We start from the raw sequence: 19,247 nt of genomic DNA on the forward strand, positions 1-19,247 counted from the left end.
CCCCTGCGGCAACCCTCTCCCTCACCCGCCTTGTCTACTTTCCACCCGGTAGCCAGACTGGTCTTCAAAGATGTCCGTCTGATCATGTCACTCTTCTACTTAAAAGTCCTTTAGGGTTTCCCACTGCTCTTGGAATGAAATCTAAATTCCTTTTCATAGCCTTCAAGGCCCTCCGAGATCTGGTCCCCACCCGGCTGGTCAGTGCCTCGCTCTGCTTGGCCTCACTTTCTGCTTCTTGAACCTGCAAGCTCTCGCCTACATCACGGCCTTTGCACGCACTGTTCCCTTCGCCTGGACCACACCTGCCCCGGATCCTGGCAGAGGGGACTTCTCGCCCTTCAGGCCTCCGCTGTCATATTCTTTCCTCAGGCCAGCGTCCCTTGACCCCCCTAGCTAGTAACCCCCGCACCACCACCACCACCACCGCTGGTGCATTCTCTGTCACAACACGACCCGATTTCTTCTCATTCACTTGATGGAGGCTCATCAGATTGTTCCAGCGCCCAGAACGACGCCTCGCACACAGGAAGTGTGTGGCACGTACCTGAGAGATGGCGACAAAGCCCTTCGCTTTCACCTCCTCGACACTGCCCACGCCTGCCCATTATCTCTCCATTCTGCCCGACTTCTGGCTGAACTACGGTGAACCCTTTCTAAGGGGTGCACAGAGGTCAGATCAGTTCCCGGATGAACCCACCTTCAGCACCCCCCACCCCAGCCCATAGGATGCGGTTCACCGTCACTGCCCACCCAATGCCCGCAGACTGGCTCCAGCCCACCCCTTTCTCGGGGTGCCCTGCCCACCCTCGCCTGCTGCCCGCCAGCCTGATGAGCGGACGGCGGTCCCAGCCTCGGTCAGCCTGGAGTCTGTGGGCCCCCAGGCTGAGCACGCTGCCCGGCACACAGCTGTGCCCTAAGTAACTGAGTAACTTCAGGAACAAATTCTTCGTGACTGACAGTCTTTCAGAACCAAAGGAGATTTGAGACAAAGCGGTCACTTTCAAAAGAAGGTAAACACGGAAGCCATGTAGATTGCACAACGCATTCCTGCCTGAACAACCTTCGGAGTTCCCACTGCGTCAGAACACAATCAAAGCTCCTCACCGCCGTGTGTCCCCACTTGCCTGTCATACTGCCGTCACCTCCCACCCCTCTCGCCCTGCTCCCTCCACAGCAGCCACAGTCATGTCTGTGAAAGTATGTGTTTGGTTCACCACCGCATTCGCAACATTAACCACAGTGCCTGGCATCTAATAAATAAGGCTCCCGAGATCTCTGCTGGGAGGCTGAGGGAAGAAATAAATGAATAGCACCAGCAGGAAATGGAAGAAGGAATTAAATTCCCTCAATTATACACTTCCACTCTTTTAAGAAGAAATCCCCTTCGATGTCGAGGAGGAAGGGGAGAGGTGGAGCCTCAAGAAAGAAAGGGAGGCACCCCAGGCAGGACCTCGGTGGGGTGGTCCCTCCAGGGCCCAGCACTGGATGAGGGAGCGCCTCCCTCCCAGGTACACAGCTCCGGCTCCAGGAAGGAAGCCCGTCAGGAAAGCCAGCCACCAGAAAGACAAAGTGCCCCTTGGCCCCCTGGAGCCTGGCACCCCCACCCCCAAGACGACACCTCCCTTGCTGAGGCCCCGAGCTCGGGCTACCAGAAAGAGAAAGAGCAGCCCAGCGAAGCCGCCGCACGGCCGAGAGCCGATCAGTCAACACACTTTGGCTGAGTGCCGACCAGCTGCCAGCCATTAAGTTGGGTACCACGGTAGGCCATCGGGACAGACATGGTCTCTACCTTTAAAGAGCAGGCAGTCCAGAATGAAAGGGAAAATATGGAGAGAAAAAGAGATAGAAAAAGTGCCACAGGATCTCCATGGAAATTTAAAAAGGTCTGCTCCTCACAAGACCTTGTTAGCTGATGAAAAGACAAGTCACAGACTGGGAGGAAATCCCTGTGACACTCATCTGATAAAGGACCCAGAACGTGTATTATTAAAAAAAACCCAAAAACTCAAGTCTCAACAATTAAGAAAACGAACAACCCGTAAAAAAATTTGAAATGATACTTCGCCAAAGAAGACACACAGAAAAGGGGCACCTGGGTGGCTCGGTTGGTTAGGTGTCCGACTTTGGCTCAGGTCATGATGTCACGGTTGTGTGAGTTCGAGCCCCGTGTCGAGCTCTGTGCTCACAGCCCGGAGCCTGCTTCTGAATCTGTGTCTCTCTCTCTCCGCCCCTCCCCTGCTCACGCTCTGTCTCTGTCTCTCTCAAAAATAAACGTTAAAAACTTAAAAAAAAAAAAAAAAAGAAGAAGAAGACACACAGAGTGGCAAATGAAGCACACAGAAACAAAGTCATTATCATTAGGCATTAGGAAAATGCAAATTAAAATCATAATGAGACACTGCTATGTACCTATTAGAATGACAAAAATCAAAACGAGTGTCATACAAGTATTGGCAAGGATGTGAAGACCCGTCATACGCTGGTGATGGAACGCCAATTATACAGCTACTTAGGGAAAAAATGTGCCAGTTTTTCTTAAAAACAAACAAACCTGGGGTGCCTGGGTGGCTCAGTCAGTTAAGTGTCTTGACTCTTGGTTTTGGCCCAGGTCACGATTTCAGAGTTCCTGAGATCGAGTCCCACGTCGGGCTCTGTGCTGACATCATGGAGTCTGCTCGGGGTTCTCTCTTTCCCTCTCTCTCTGCCCCTCCCCTAAGCATGCTCGCTCGCGTGCTCTCTCTCTCTCTCAAAATAAGTAAACGTTTAAAAACAAACTTAGACCAATTGTATGATTCAGTATTTACCCAAGAAAAAAGCAAATATATGTCCATAAAAGACTTGTACATAAATGTTCCTAGTACTTTACCCTTAAGAACTGGAAATAAGCCAAGTGCCCATTAACACACGAATGGATGAATACACGGAGGCAAGCTACTCGGCAGTCAGAAGAAGCGAATCGGCCACACACAGAGCGACGTGACGAATCTCAAAATAATCACACCCAATGAAAGAAGCCATACAAAATAAGAGTACCTACTGCACGATTTTATTTACGTAAAATTCTAGTCAGGACAAACTCATCTACGGTGACAAGGAACAACTCGGTGCTGCCTGGGGAGAGGGGTGAAAGCGGGCAGGGGGAAGGTGACCAAGGGGCAGGAGGAGAGGTTTGGGGTGATGGATATGCACGCTGTCTTGATTGTGGTGATGGTTTCATGGGTGCAAACATAGGTCAGAACTTATCACAGAGTATACTCTCCATATGTGCAGTTTATTGTACATCGATTAGACCACAATAAAGCTTTTTCAAGTGCCATGGCTTTCAGCCAGGCTGGGTTGGATTTAGCCTCCTGATTCAAGCAACTAGAAAACTACGCAAAATACTTAAAACAGTGATTACGACACACTGGACAGGACAAGCAGCAGCGCTGGAGGGTGACCCTGTGAGGGAGGAGACGAAGGCAGCGGGCCCAGGGACCGCTCCAGTTCACTGTCTGGAAAGAGTTTCCAGGCCTTGGCCCAGAAAGAGAAAATCCCAAGAAAGGCCACAGTCTCCCTCTGTCGAGAAGGCAGAGTTTGGAGCTCAGAGGGGCCAAGTGACTAGAACTGAGAGGAGGGAGGACCAGAGAGCTGCAGACGGTCCATCTGAGGCGTCAGCTAAGTCCTGCTCTGTACATGCATGTGACGGAAGGGAAGGACTTTCTGGAACGCAGCAGGTGGAACGATCTGGGGCTCACACAACGCTGACAAGAGTTCGTGTTCCCAGCGGCCAGTGTGGAAAGACCACCCAACTGTGGCCCACCGGGCACACTCTTCAGAAAGGGCCTCCCTCAGCAGTGGGGCCAAGTGAGCCTGAGACAAAAGGCTGTTCTGGACCAGCACCAGCAAAGCTTAAAAGCCTCCAAAGGATCAAACCAATTCCAAGTAACTTGACCATGACCCAGGACAGAAAAATCTCTAATAGAGACCAAACCAGGAGGAAAATCTCTAATAGAAACATAACTAGAATTTACACAGATGACACAACAGACAAGAATAAATAAAAGGGAGGTTATAAAATATTTTTAAGTGAATAAAATCAAACCACATCTATCAAAATTTATTGCGCCTAAGCACACACCTAATGTAGTGCTTAGAGGGAAATTTATAGTATTAAACTCTCATCACAAAAGAAAAAAAAAGTTAAATATCTGGGAGTGGTATGGGAAGGGTATGACTGACAAGGAATAATAGCATGAGGGAAGTTTTGGTTGATGGAATTGTAATGAATCCTGATTATGGTGGTATTGACCAAACCCACACCTGTGCTACAATTCATACAACTACGAACAAAAAAGATTAATTTCAGTACATGTTAAATTCTTTCAAAAAAAGAAAAAAACTGATTAGCTTAAAAAATCAATGATCTCAGCGTCCATCTTAAGAAACTACAAAGAGAGGAGTAAATTAATCTGAAGTAAGCAGCTAACAGTGAGAAATAATGAACAGAAATTAATAAAGCAGAAAACAGAAAAAGACTACAGAAAAATCAATGAAACCAAAAGACAGTTCTTTGAGTATCCATAAAATTCGTATGAAATTGTTAAATCTTTAGCCAAACTGATCAGGAAAAAGAAAATGAAGACCTAAACTACCAATACCATGAATTAAAATGGGGACATTACTATAGATCCTACAGACATTGAAAGGATAATAAAGGAACATAATGAACAAGGGTATACCAATAAATTTGACAATTTAGATGTAACGACAAATTCCTTGAAAGACACAAGCTATCAAAGTTCACTCAAGAAGAACAAATAAAGCTTCATTAGCCCTGTATCTACTGAAGAATCTGAGTAGCTAAAAATCTTCCCTCAAAGAAAACTCTAGGCCCAGACGGATTCACTGGTGGATTCTACCAAACAGTTAAGGAAGAAATCATACCAGTTCTATAAAAACTGTATACAATCCAGGAGTAGGAAATGGTTCTGAATTTATTCCATAAGGTAAACATAACTCTGAAAGCAAATAAAACAAGAGAATTATAAGACCATAAACAAATATCACTCTTAAACATAAATGCAAAACTCCTTAACAAAATTTTAGGCAGGTCAAATTCAGTAATGTATAAAATGTGCCTGCCACATTAGATGGGACTAACAAATCCCAAGTGAGTATCACCTGAAGGGATCAGAAAAAACTTCCTTGCAGCTAGACCCTTGACAGGCAAGCAGAATCTCAACAGGTGGGGACACTGGGGTCGAGAAAATGGCAGGAAGAAACACAAACGAATGTAAGAAAGTAGAAGACTAGCCAGGAGCAGGTAGGCGTGTTGGCACTGACCGGGATGGCTGCCAGGCTTCCAGAGAAGCTCACTGCTCTGGGAACAGTCCCAGTCCCAGGGCCCTGGGGCCAAGTCTGTGCTATATGACCCTGACCCCCAGCCATGACTGAATGTTCCAGAGTTAGACACACCACCAAAAGCTGCAACAATCAGATCTCTTGCCCAAGAATGTGAAACCTGAATGGAAACAGACTCCCAACCTGGGATCTGCTGGGGCCAAATCACAATCTGCCTTGAGGAAGTCCCCAGAGCTGGTTGGTTCCTGCCCTTCCCTCTGTCTTTCAGCAACTGCTCAGATCCTGGGAGCTGGCTCAGGGGCCTTCCTATAGACTTTCCCTTTTATTGCTTTAAGTTAATGAGAAGTAGTTCCTGTCGCTTGTAACCAGAACTTTAAGGAGTTCAGGGAGTACCGTGTCAGTATCCCCAAGTTTATCTCTATGAAAGAGTTCTACCACTAGATAAAAATTTGCACCTAGAGCCAAAGGTCTGTGAAGGGAAGTCAGAGGAACCAGATCAAGTTGGAATGGTGGGTGCAGTCTGGATACTTAAAATGCCAGGAAGAGGAGGGAGGAGTTTAAGGGAGAGATGAAGGCACGAAGGGATTCTGAACGGGAGGGACACGGTCCACACCGTGTCACAGAGGATCTCCTGGCAGTGCCATGGAGCACGGATTACGAAACGGCCGTATGTTAGACCCGTACGGAGGCTGGGATGATGGCCACTGGAATGACGTGCCCAGACCTCTCTTGCCCTCGTGCCTCTGGCTCTCACCTGCAGCATCTAGCTTCGAGCCAGGCACCAAGCCACACTTGGTTAAATTCTGCTGATCAGACAGCTGAAGAGGGAGGACTGACAAAGGCTGACGACTAAATGCTAGATCAAAGGAGGGAAGGAGCTAAAGGTCATGGTAGTTTCAACTTGGTAGGCAATCTGAACCGAACCAGAAACGGCAGGAAGCGTGATGAGGTCAGGGTATACTTCAGGGAACAGCACACATTGTTCCAGGTGCCACTGAAACACCTGAATAGGAGTCTCCAGCATGCAGCAGGCAGGAGCTCGGACTGCAGAGGGCATAGAAGTCAGGTGCCGGGGAGCGGTGGGCGGCACCTGGGCGGGAGTCGGTCGGTCTCATGGAGTTCTGCTTCCGCCCAGAAACTGAGGGCTCCTGCGTGCCACTCACCACGCCAGGGGCTGGAGGGGATCGCAGAAGCCACGGGAGCGAGCAAGATGGGAGGAAATGTCAGCAGGATTCCGAGCCTGCTGGGCACCTCTTAGAGGTCTCCTGCCGGGTGCACAATGACTTACACATGACAAGAGCCATCACGGTGGGCCCTCTCCACGGTGGGAAAAGCCTGGAAGGAGTTTCGGTGCTGTTCAATAAGGGGATGATGGCAGAATAAATGATGCACAGACATGACGATCAAAAAGAACAAGGAAGTTCTCTAGGAACATGATGCGTGGATACATGACGATGTCAGAAAAACAGGGTAGGGACAACTAGGGACACCTTGTTTACGGTTCAGTGCGGGGCAGTCATAGAAATAAAATCCTATACGCTCGTACTTGGGTCTGCATGGAGATCTCTAAAGAGACACGCAAGAAACTGCTAACACGAACTGCCTTGAAGAAGAGGGTGGAGGACAGAGATGGGAGGGGAGGCTTTACTTTTTATCGTATATATTTTTGCCACTAGTCCACTTATTTATCAGGGTTAAAGATTTAAGAGTAAATATTTACTATGTCGAGGGTTTCTTAAACGTTTCTAGGCATAGGCTGTCTTAGTAAAACCCACATCCACCTCCACACCTCCCAATTAGCTTATGAAAAACCTCCTAAAACGTCACCTGCTACAAAGTCTCCTCTACGCCAAGCCCAGCTCCTGGCAGAGGCCAGAAAGAATGTTCTTGATTTCTTTGCAGAGATTCTGATGTGGAGGTTTCAGAACCTACCGGTGTCAAGCCAGGTGGGGGGTACACCAGAGGCCGTCCCCAGGGAGGAAGTGAATGAATGAATCCTAACCAGATCTGTCAGTTCCACAGGACTCTGATCCTGACCACTCCACCTCAATGGGGGAAGCCAGAGAACCACACCTTTCTTCAGAAAGGAAACCTACAATTCCACCCAATCTGCCCAGAGTCTATTTTAGCCCTCAACCCAGAGCAAGAACTTCAGCTATTATAAATAGCAAAACCAAGATCACAATTTGACTGATTTCAGTTCTGATGTTAGGAAAAGAGGTCGGGTGCTCAGCCGGTTGTAAAAGCGAGGGGTCGAAAGAAAACCACAGTGTGAAGACAGTCATAGCAGGTTAGACGCTCACTAGTACCCTTCCTCCCAGCCGCCATATTGCCTGAGTAACCAATTCCTGTGGCTTTGGTCTGTGCAAAAGCACCTGAGAAATTCTGACGAGGCTGAAGAGAAGTTTCGGGGGAGTCTGCCAAAACCAGAAAGGGCATCCCTCAAGGAGAGCGGCTTTCTTTTTTTTTTTGTTCCACGAGGCAGAGGAGGGGGGCGAGGTGAGAAGGCTTACCTTTGTTATGAGACATGGCATAGAGGAGGCAGAGCACAAACAGTGCGTGGTAGTCGTCGTCCGGGCTGTCCAGGGCGTGGTACACCATATCTAGGAAGGGTCTGGAAAAGAGGAGGGGCACGCATGAGCCTCCTGGCGCACACGGTGACCACTTCTCTCCCACCAGCGCGCGGCGAGCCCTCTGAGTGCCGCGGCCAACACCAGGCGTGGGGGACGGGCTCTGCCCGTGGGAAGCTATCTCCAGGGGAAAGTGACAGAGGACCAGACCCCTTGGCACACAACAGTCGTGCCCCAGCTGTTCGAGACAATGGGGGTAAACGACGCAAAGCCCTGCTCCTGGGGCACTCCCATGCCGGTGAACAGACGGACCACATCAGCGCTGAGACGAGTGAGGAGGAAAGAAAGAACAGGAAGCGGCGAGGGAGACAGACAGCACCAGACAGAGCGCCGGCAAGTCCGAACAATTTCAGAACGTGGGCCCTGGAGACAGACTGCCTGGGTTCCAATTCGGATTCAGCCTCTCCTAGCTGCAAACCCTTGGGTCAGCTACCTAAAACCTGTCCGTTTGCCCATCGGGAAAGTAGGGATTAAACCCTCACAGGGTTCCGGTGAGGGTTCAAGTGAAACCACGAAGGGCCTTGAACACAGGCCCGGGTGCTCCAGTGCCAAGCGTCCTCGCGTGGAGCAGCGGACAGAGGATCCCCGTTTTGTGTTTTCCAAGGGCACTTTCTCCACGAGCTCGCTTTGGCAGGTGCTGGCCCAGCAATTTCTTGGACGGACTTTCTCTGACGGGCAAGAAGCGATGTGAGGCCTCAACTCTGATGCTTAGTGGAAATACCACAAACCGCACACCCCAAATGCTGCCCTTCCAGGGGAAGGGCCTGGTCTGGAGAGATAGAACAAGGATGTTCATCACAAGGATGACAGAACACGCACAGATACGGCCGCACAGGCAGGGGGCTCTGAGCCTGTGACCAACGGTGGCCGCCTCTCTGGATGCCAGGCCGAAGCCAAGAAAACAGAGCACCTTGGTGAATGACGGAGCATACGTAGCTCCTAGAAGGTCACACAGCCACCGTCCACACCACTGTGTACGGGGCAGTAAAGAGGTGTGGCAGACACACAGGGAGACGCTTCACTGCCTAACCTTTTAGACTTAACAAAAAAAAAAAAAAAAAATCTGAATCTCATAAACATACCAGTGATTCAAAATAAAATATTTAACTGGAAGAGGCCAAAGAGAAAGGAGTGAAAATGTTCTTGTGGCAACATTTCAAAGGAACACCGGACACTCGGAAATTGAAGGAAGAACCCTTTTTAGAAGGGGACAATTAGGTCCAGGCTGCTTCTCCAGGGCCCCAGACCTTCCCCGGCCCAGATCCGGCACCTTTCAGATGCCTGAATAGTTTTGCCATGTGCGGATTTGGGTTTCTGTAAGTTCCTGGCAATAACACTTCCAAACTTGAGAGCAGGATAAAACGTTTTCTTGTAAACCAGCCGCTCGGAATGTGGATTATATTTTCGTTTGGGAGCAATACACATAACCAAATGCCCAGGAACAGAGGGAGGGCCGGGGGGACATAACATCTTCTAGGAGATGAAGTGTCGTGTGGCCATTAGCATTGTGTTTGCTGAGAGTACAGCGCAGTGAAAAAGATGCCTGGTGTTAGGTACTGGATGGAAAGAAAGAAGACAAAATGATAAATGGCAAAATGTAAGTACTGGGGGCACGGAGGGCACAGTTCCCACTAAACGGGCAATGAAAAACGACTGGCAGGAAATAACCAGGATGTTAGTAACAGCTGCCTTCGAGACTGGCATCACGGAGACCTCTTCCCCTTCTTCATACACTTTTTCAAAATGTTTTCACATTTTCTGAATGTGTATTACTTTTGTAATTTTTTTTAACTTTTTTTTTTTAAGAAAAAAAAAAAAAATTTTTTTTAAACATTTTTCAGTTTCTCAGGCCTGTATTTAACCCCGAATGCAGACATAGGCCCACGATATACGAGGAGTAGAACAGTTCCGCTTTGTACTCCGCTGTTTCTTCAGACAAGTGGGCCAATGTCAAGATGCGATTCATGTCAAGGAGAACAGTCCGCTCCCTCCCTCCCCCGGAGCGCCCTCCTCCCTGCTCAGTGCCCGGAACCGGGAGGGGAGAAGTCCGTGGCAGTGTTTCTGACAAGCAACAACTCGATACCTTTGCAAAGGAGAAGGCAACTATCGACCTGCTCCAGTCTCCCCTTGGATTGGGTCTCAGCGCAAAGCACAGCCCTGACCCAAGGGTTCCCGCGGCCGCAAGCTTGCACGTGGGCCCAACTCAAGGCACCAGGCTCAGCTTGCATTACAAGCCACGTGGTAAAAGATGTCAGTTAAAGTCAAAGAAAGTTACGAAACAATCTCAATCGACTCTAAGAAAACCCTTCACTAAAAATCAGGAAAAAACAAAAAAAGAAAGAAATCTCAACCGAACATTCAAAACATAACAATGTGGTCTGTCCCCCCTTTTTTTTTTAAAGAATACATGCTTATTTTCTTTCGTTTAGCGAAGCTATACTATTACCATACTATGTCAAATATGTGCTCTGTTTCCATTTATTAGATCCTAAGGAACCCAACATATCCTGACAGTATTCACTTAAAAGCAGCAGCTGATATTCTATCAAGCCGACGCTCCCCCGTTTGCTTATGCACCCCCCCCCCGCTACTAGTCATTTGTGGTTTTTCCAATCATTCCTATCCTAACTAATGCTGTGCCAAGCAACTAAAGGTTGTTTTCCCGTCCCTTTCTGTGTTGAGAATGATTCCCTTCATTTTCAGAGCTCCAGGAGTTATGTTTTTTGCTGCCAAGCAAAATCAAAAAGGTCTCTGTGAGTTCCAACAACTGATAGCCTGCACCACACTCCAGGGTTTTTTGTTGAAACCAAAGTAAAAATGGCCCCCTTGTGCATCTGATAGAAATTAATCCTGTCTGTTAGATAACTGAAACATTTGCCAAGCCAAGGGATGTGGAGGAAAAAATTAGTGTGCTTCAACTCTCTGCTTCAAGCTGGACGAATAAAGAGGATGGTGTGTGTGTTTCAGCCGCTCCGGCCCGAGAGGCCAGGAAGGGAGTGCTCTGTAGGCTGACGTGCCGTGCGTTTATGAACCCTGAAGGAGGATCAGGTCAGCGCGGGGGTCAGCCTGGGGGGCCACCTGTTAAGGAAGTAACTCTGAAACGAAGAAGCCCTCGCAACAGTTCACCGCACACTTTGAGAGCAAGCTTACACCCTGTCTCATTCTGGAAGGGGCGGTGCTGCAGCAAGTTTCCGGGAAATGTGGCATCTCCACGGTTTAAGAGGATTTCGCTGCCACGGGCCATCAGTGAAATGAAAAATCAGGGGAAAAGTCGAAGGTGGACAGCAGCATTAAATCACGCTGGCTGAGCCACAAGGGCACGCCCCACAGGCGGCGGGGTAGCACGGCAGTGAACGAGTGAGCCAGGGAGATCCAAACACGGCTCCCAAGGGGCTCCCTCCTGGGAGCGGCAGGGCACGGCCACGGGTGGTCCACACCCTTTAGGACAGGGCACAGCCCCAAAGCACTTGGGGGGGGGGGGGCGCCATGTCTCAGTCTTCCCCTTTCCAAGGGGTGAGCGCTACAGGGTTGAGTGGCAGCTTCGTTCCTGTGGCCTCTCGAGAGGGGCTGTGCCTGTGGTGGCCGGGGGGCTGGAGGAGCAGGAAGGAAGCAGGATGACTTTGCGGAGGAGAAGGCGCCACGCGGGTGGCAGGAAGAGGCCCCCGGTTGCCTCTGGGGGGCACCCCGGCCGAGGCAGCCCCCCTCATCGCTCAGCCTACATCCTCGCCCCAGCGACGGAGCAGCACCCCCCACCCCGACTGGCAGGCGCCCCACCCGCAGCACCAGCCCGAGTGGGGGGCGACGGGCAGCACCTGCTCCACTGCACGCTCTCCAAGCCCGTGGCGGCGCTCTTCTCCTCGTCCGTGGTGTTCTGTTCCTGCACGGACATGCTGGCCGCCAGCTCCGGGAGCTTGCTGCGCTCCATGATCACCATCTCTATCTCTAGGAGCAAACACAGAGACCGGGATGAGCCCAGACAGCTTCACGGACCTAGATTTACAGACACAGCCGGGCCACAGACAAAGCCCGAGGGGACGGCTCCTAACACGTCCAGCAAGGGCTCGCCGGCAGTGACGGGAACATGGGCAACAGGCCGGGGACAAAGAAGACAGAGGCCAGAACCCGTCTCCGGTCTCATCCCGGCAATGCCAAGAAGCGTGACCCTGACTTTGACCCCCCCCCCAAAAAAGCACAGATTGCAGCAGCTTATTCAATGTCAAGGTGTTTTTTAAGATATTTATTCTACTCCACTGATACCACACTTCCTTCACAAAGGAGGGGAGGCAGCACAAGAAAAATGGTATGTGGTTAATAAATCATAACCCGATTCACTGAGAATATCCTGAAACCGTTTACACTGTACAAAAGGCTCTGACGCGCCTGAAGCTTTTGTTTTCCTTTTCCCCCCAACAACTTCCAGAAGGCAGGGAGAGGTTAGAAACCTCACTGTATTTTTCCCAATTAAATAAGGGCAACTTGAAGCAACCGACTGAAGCACGGCGTCCGTTGTTTATTTTCCGAAAGAGATATGAACCAGGAGAGGAAAACATCTTGAATTAGAGATGGTTAGCTGTGGGCTGTAAGGTGACCGTGTCATGGGGGTCTTTGACATGAGGTGTGGACCTTCAAACAGCTGGTTCTTGGAACCCAGAGTTCAGGTCAACCCCCATCTTCAGGAGACGGAGGAGGGAAAGGACGCTGACGTGTGAACCTGCACTTGTTTCTTGAGGGGCGGGAGCGCGCCCAGGACTCTGGCGGCCCTTGCCAGCCGTGGTCTTTCCCTGGACCGGCACAAGGGCCTCCCACCTGGCCGCCGCCTCCCTTCACCCCCAGTTTGTTCTCCACACAGACTCAAGTTATTTCAAGTGGAAATTAGCTCATGTCGCCCTTCTGTTCAGAACTCTCCACCGCCTTCCCATCACACTCGGGATGAAATCCAAATGCCTTCCACGGCGTCGAGGCCTCGCACGGCCTGGCCCCTGTCCACCTCTGACCTCACTGCCTGGCCTCCTCTGCCTCACGCCTCTCCAGCTGTGCTGACAGCTTCTTCCACGCTCTTGAGGGGCCCAAGCTTGTTTCTGCCCAGGATGGTTACACGGCTGCCTCCTCTGCCCGGGACGCTTTCACCCCCGGTCTTCCCTACCCTGGCCTGACCCGATCACATCCTTCGAGGCCCAGCTCCAATGCCACCAACCTCAGAGAGGTCTTCTCCGACACCCTCTACACCTGTTTTTCCTTTACCTCTTTATTATTATCTAAAATCCGTATTTCATTCATACTTCCTTAGTTCTTCCCTCCTGTCCGCTTTCTGTTCCAGGATCCCATCTAGGGTACCAGGTTGTATCCAGTCACCACGTCCCCTTGGGCTCCTCCTGGCTGTGACCAAGTGTTTGACTTCCTTGCCTCTGGTGACCTTACAGCTTTGAGGAGACAGAACTGGTCAGGTATTTTGCGGAACGTCCCCCAACCTGGGTCTGGTGTTTTCTCATCACTAGACTAGGCTTGCAGGTTCCGGGAGGAAGCCCACGCAGGAGACGTGCCCTTCTCACCCCGCTGCAGTGAGGGTACGGGCTCCCAACACAAGACCGTGTCCACCTATGTGACGTCTACACCACCTGACGGAGCTGACGCTGGTCACACTTCCCCACCGGAGAGTTACCTGCCCTCCTCCTTCCACGCAACACTCAGTGCGAGTGAGTCATTAAGCGCAGCCCACAGCTGAGGAGGGGGAGTTACCGTGTTCCAGCTCCTGGAGCAGGCAGTAGCATCCATCAATTACGTGGAATTCTTCTGCATGAATGTGTCCCCTCTGCCCCGTCTCAATTTTACTTCTTGGCATTTGTAACTGCCGGGATTTTCTACGTTCTGTGTATCCGTTTGCTTGCTTGCCGTCTGCTTTCCCCCACTCGAATGGGGGCTTCGTAAGAACAGCTGCCTTGTCTGTCTTGCTCTCCACTGGACTTCTGGGGTCGGGCCCAGGGCCTGCGACCACAGGGCAAGCGCTCAGTGATGGGACGGACAGGGGGACGAGGCTCTGGCTGCACACAGGGCCGGCAGCGATGCACACACGGCTGCCACAACGTGGAGCGGGTGACCCAGAGCCGCACCCAGTCTGCCCTGAGCCTGCACCGTGTTCTCATGGGAGACATCCCGTGCCCACCACCCTCTGGGACCCCCTCGGGCACGGCTGCACCTGCCATGGTCCTCGGGCGTGGACGAGGGCATCCCCCACCGGTCCACATGGGCCCCGACCGCTAGCCCCTCCTTCTCAGTGTGGCCCGGAGTCAGACACTGCAGACCGGAGCCTCCCACGGGGCCGCCCCCACCACAGACGCGGGGGCCAACCCACGATTTTCAAGTGGTGTCCGGACAGTTTGTTTGTGTAGTTCTGTGTTTATTTTCACGTGCACGGGAAGAAAATTCTAACCACACAGAGAACCTGTTCTTTCACCGCGGCTATCACCACTTAAGAGGGGGCGAAATATAAGGGGAAGAAAGGGAGTCGATTCACAGGGAGCTATCGAGTCAGCAGGAGTCCGAGCAGCCAGGGCCGCCGCCAAGAGCAGGCGGCGGCACAGACTCGGGGCTGAGAACCACCGCGCCCTCCTGCGTCTGCGCCTTCCCCCCCACCAACCTCCTTCAGTGGCTTCCCAATGAGCCCCACCTCCCTGCTGTGGGGCAGACACCTTATATTTTTAATTATTCTCACCTTTAAAAAACCTGTCCCGTTTATGTCATTTATAACGTTAACACGGCAATACAAATACGTGCAACTTACAACAAACGGATCTGTGTTTGGAAGACGCGTGCTGAAATCGCAGATCTACTTGACTGTTCTGTGTTCCTGATAGAGCATGCCAGTGAAAACATCTGAATACTAGCAGGCTGGCTGTGGTGCCAGCCTCTGGCTTCGACCCTGGGACCCATGACACGCCTCCTGTACCGCTGCAAGCTCCTGTGCCTCCCAGCCCAGCTGACGGGGCGGAACTCAGCTCCGAGGACTCCCCGAGGTTACGGGGCCGAGCCCTAGCCCCTCACTCTAGAGAATACGCTGCTCTGACGTGGTAATTCCTTCTGGGTTGTTTCATCTCCCTGGACGCTGGGAACTCTGGAGCAGAGGAGCAGCGAAAGATAAGCCTGTCTCGTGCTCACCAAATTTAGTTAAGGAGTTGCACAATAATTTTGAATGACAATTCCCCATGGCACAGCACCACGATGAGCAGATGGGACCAGAGCCGCTCCAGGTAAAGGGTGGGTGGGCTCCCAGACATCTCTGACTATGGGTTCCCTCCCGCCCCTGAAGCTCCCTTCTGGAACTCTGTGGAGCTTCACACAGAACTGCTGAAAACCACTGGTTTGGTCCCGGGTACTGAACATGAGGAAACGGAACCCAGAAGCACAGTGACAATTAACACAGCTAGAAAGGCAGCGGCAGAAGCCAGGACTGCTGCCCTCTCGGCTCCCAGGTCGCGTCCTCGCGCGGGACCGGCCCACGAGGGCCTCTCCGCTCCACGCGCAACGATGGTTCCGAACTCTGGTTCTGTCACCCTGGCTCCCACAGCTGTCCCCAGCCTCCTGACCCTCCTGCAGCCAGCACAGCTGTGGACCGAGCCGCTCGGCTGAGGTTAACTCTCTTGACGAATGTACCACAGTCCTTCCAACACCAACACAGGTCCCCGCTCCTCCACTGCTGCTTTTTAACCATCTTATACAGACAACCCCCAAAAGCTGTGATTCTTACCCAGGGTCTGTCAACTCCCTGCAACTGCATGCAAAATGCCAAGTGGGTGAAAGAGGGGTGGGTAATAGGTTTTTGGGGAGACGGTCTCTCCACATTCTCACCATTCTAAAATGGAATCTACGTGGGGCGCCTGGGTGGCTCAGTCGGTTAAGCGTCTGACTTCGGCTCAGGTCACGATCTCTTGGTTCACGGGTTCGAGCCCCATGCTGACAGCTCAGAGCCTGGAGCCAGCTTCAGATTCTTTGTCTCCCCCTCGCTGTCCCTCCCCCACTCATGCTCTGTAGCTCTCTCTCTCTCAAGAGGAAATAAACATAAAAAAAAATTTTTTAATGGATTCTACAGCCATCTTTAAAAGAGGATGAGAAAGAAGGTTTGACCTTTCCTTTCCTGGTGATTCAGTGTCAAAGTGAACCTCTCTTTTATGCCAGAACAGATCATCAGGCATAGTTCTATCAACCCTCCGGGGCCCACGTCTCTCTGCAGACACAGGCCTGCCTGGGCACAGCCTCGCTCCCCTCCCAGGGCACACGCACCATGCTGTTGCCGCCAAGGAGAGCGGATCAGGGGGCATGCATGCACGGATTTCCACTGACGCTCACTGAGGCCAGGACTCAGGCTCTGATGACGAGTTCTCGGGGAGCTCCACCTGACCCTTCTATAATATAGCAGGAGCCCCCATCCCATCCAGGTTTCTGTTCCGGAATATAAAGGGACCGTGACAATAACCCAGCTCAGCTCTGCTCCAACTTCGGTCATTTGCATGCCTCTACGATGTGTGCCACATGTATGTGTTGCCCGTCCCATTTGTCACCTACCTAATCATTGTATTTGACCTCATTTTTCTTCTTTTGACTTCAATGCATTTTAAAAGGAAACTTTCAGTCACTATCAATACTCTTCAATTGAGCAACCCCGCTTGCAGGGATTTATCTGGAAGATACACCCCTAACAATATGAAAATGCACACGCACAAGAGGGTTCACTGAAGTACTATCTGTAGTTGCAAAATACTGGAAACTACCTAAATGTCCAAGCATAAAGATCGGTTGAATAAACTTGTCCACACACACACACACACACACACACACACACACACACACACACAGGGCAGCTGCAAACCAGAATGAGGAAAACCGCTGTACTGATACGGGAGAGAAGAGCAAGCATATACAGCGTGCTACCCTGCGTGTAAGAGAGAAGGGAGAGCTAGAAAACATATATAAATCGGCTTCTTCTTACAAAATGAAATACGGGAAGGATATCCCAGAAAATAATCCAAGGTGGTTATCTACCAGAGGTAGGGGAATGGGTGGAAAGAATATGGAAGGCACCCTTCCTGAACAAACCTTTTTGCACACTTTTGTTCACAGTCCATATATTTTTTCAATAAAAATTGAATCAGTAAAAAATGGGAAGGAAGAACCCTAAACTGAGAAGATTAAAAAAAAAAAATAGGACCCCAAATTTTTTTCAAATACATACCATATCTACCCTGACGGAGGGGAAAGAAAAAAGGAGAGGCAGATTAATGTGAATAGCTATAAACAGGATACATGACTCTATGCCCTCAGTTGGGAGATGGGTGAAGCATTTGAGGAGGGAGGGGGAGTTGCAAACCATCCTGAACTCTTGTTTATTACACAATAAACAAACTGAAACTTTTTTAGATGTATTCTAGTTCTGAGCAAACAAACGTGTTGATGCTGTTGGGAGGCAAGGCTCCAGCTGAAGAAGTGACACACAGATCTGGAACGGGAGAAGGCAAGAAAGAGCCTTCTGGGTACTGATCTGCATCGGTATGAATATTAGAGGTGTTGGTATGAATCCACGATTTCTAAAATACACACATGCATACGCGTTTGTACGCATGCATATGCATGCGTGAGGAAATGTGTATTTTGTGTTTATACACGCGTCTATTTTCTAGCTCTGTCCACTGAAAGAGCCAAAAAGCAAAGCACCATGGGAGCCATCAGCACATCTGGGACCCAGATTTTGGTCTCTAACACCACTGCCCATGGAGAGGAACCAGGGCTTTGCAGAGAAAGGGTTCATCCTGGGGATGGGCAGCGTAGGTACAAGATGAACCTGGTTAAATTGTCACGCCAGAAGGCATAAAGGCTGCTCAAAAGAAACGAGGGGACTGTATCACAAGGACACAGCAGCCAGGTCAGAAGGGCTCCCAACGGCCAAATCTGGGACAATTTGAGCATCAAATTAATTAAATCAGTAACGAAACACAAACCACTAAAAACTGGAATCCATGGCCTGTGCCAAGAAGAGATAAATAAAGAAACGGGGAGAAGGGAGGGCTCTCCCTTACAGCAGAATGCTGAGGGCTGATCTTGAAACGTGGAGAGAGTGCTGACGTTGGAAAATCAACATTTTGTCACCATGCGGGTAAAGAGTGGCTCAGGCAAGTATCATTGAGGAACAAATCCCAGGGGGGCACTTTAATGAGGCACAGGATTCATCTGCATTATCTCTAAGTAGCTCCCCACGGGTTGCTAATCAGTCGTCAAGAAGAGGGAAAGCAATTATACGGTGGAGAGACCGGGAGATACCTTAGCCAGGTGACCAATATTCACGTCACCCGGGAGGGTCAAAAGGACATCATGTGCCTCGAGATGGGACACACGGGGAAGGACATTCCACCACGTATGCCCGGAATGCATAACCTTCATCTTATCACAAAGGAAACATCAAAGACAGAATGAGGAACGTTTTAGTAAAGCAAAGGAGGGAGAGGTAGGTCCTGCGTTCTTCAGAGAGGTCAATGTCGTAAAAGAGAAGGCTATGGGAAAACGCTCCAGCCTGATGAAGGCCAGGGAGGCACGACAATTAAAGGCACTACCTGACCCTAGACTAGATGTTCTACTGGTGGGGGAAAGATGCTCTGGAGGATGTTAGGTCAACGGACAAGCTGAACCGCAGACAGCAGAAAACTCCACTGAGGCGGACAGCTGCACGGCGCTCACCAAAGCGAACCCGCTATCCTTGGCAAACGCATGCTGACACCGACAGGAGGGAAGGGACATGATGGGTGCAACTTATCCAGAAAAAAAGTGTGGGGCGGAGGGGCAGGGAGAGGGAAAACCAATAGAGAAAGCAAATGAGCTAGAATGTGTTAAAAGATGAAACTGGACAAAAGGTAAACAGGTGATCTTTATACTATTTCTTTTTCCAAACTTTTCTAGTTTGAAAATATTTTCAAACGAAAACACGTTTTCATTACTACTATAAGCATCAAGCCAGTGTCAACAGAAAGCAGGTGTGAAAACACACACACGAAAGGAGCAAGGCCTGCTGTGTGTGCTGGAAAAGGGAGGTGTGAAGGACACTAACGCCAGGCTCCCCTGGAGCTGATCTCAACGAGAATCTTCTCACTGCTCCAACTCACCCAGAACCATCCCCAAACCCCGCAGCTGGGGCAAGGCTGATCTGGCCGATCTCTGCATTTTACAGAAGGGCAAACTGATATACAGAGGGATTGAGGAGGTGGACCTCTGCCCCCACGGCTGTGAGCTCCTCTC

At 50.5% G+C, this 19,247-nt stretch overlaps 1 protein-coding gene across 10 annotated transcripts in view; it reads right to left on the reverse strand.

Annotated features, from left to right (window-relative positions):
* Positions 1 to 19,247, reverse strand: part of CLEC16A (C-type lectin domain containing 16A) — a 203,191-nt gene that overhangs the window by 126,129 nt on the left and 57,815 nt on the right. For all 10 annotated transcript variants that reach the window (XM_086691247.1, XM_086691249.1, XM_086691245.1 and 7 more), the window contains exons 11-12: positions 11,786 to 11,915; positions 7,857 to 7,957 (exon numbers count right to left, since the gene is read on the reverse strand). In XM_086691247.1, the coding sequence (XP_086547373.1) occupies positions 7,857 to 7,957; positions 11,786 to 11,915 (231 nt within the window). The remainder of the gene's footprint in view (positions 1 to 7,856; positions 7,958 to 11,785; positions 11,916 to 19,247) is intronic.

The sequence above is a fragment of the Puma concolor genome, chromosome E3 (genome assembly GCF_028749965.1).
Source record: "Puma concolor isolate L17-30 chromosome E3, mPumCon1.1.hap2, whole genome shotgun sequence".
Taxonomy (NCBI): Eukaryota; Metazoa; Chordata; class Mammalia; order Carnivora; family Felidae; genus Puma; species Puma concolor.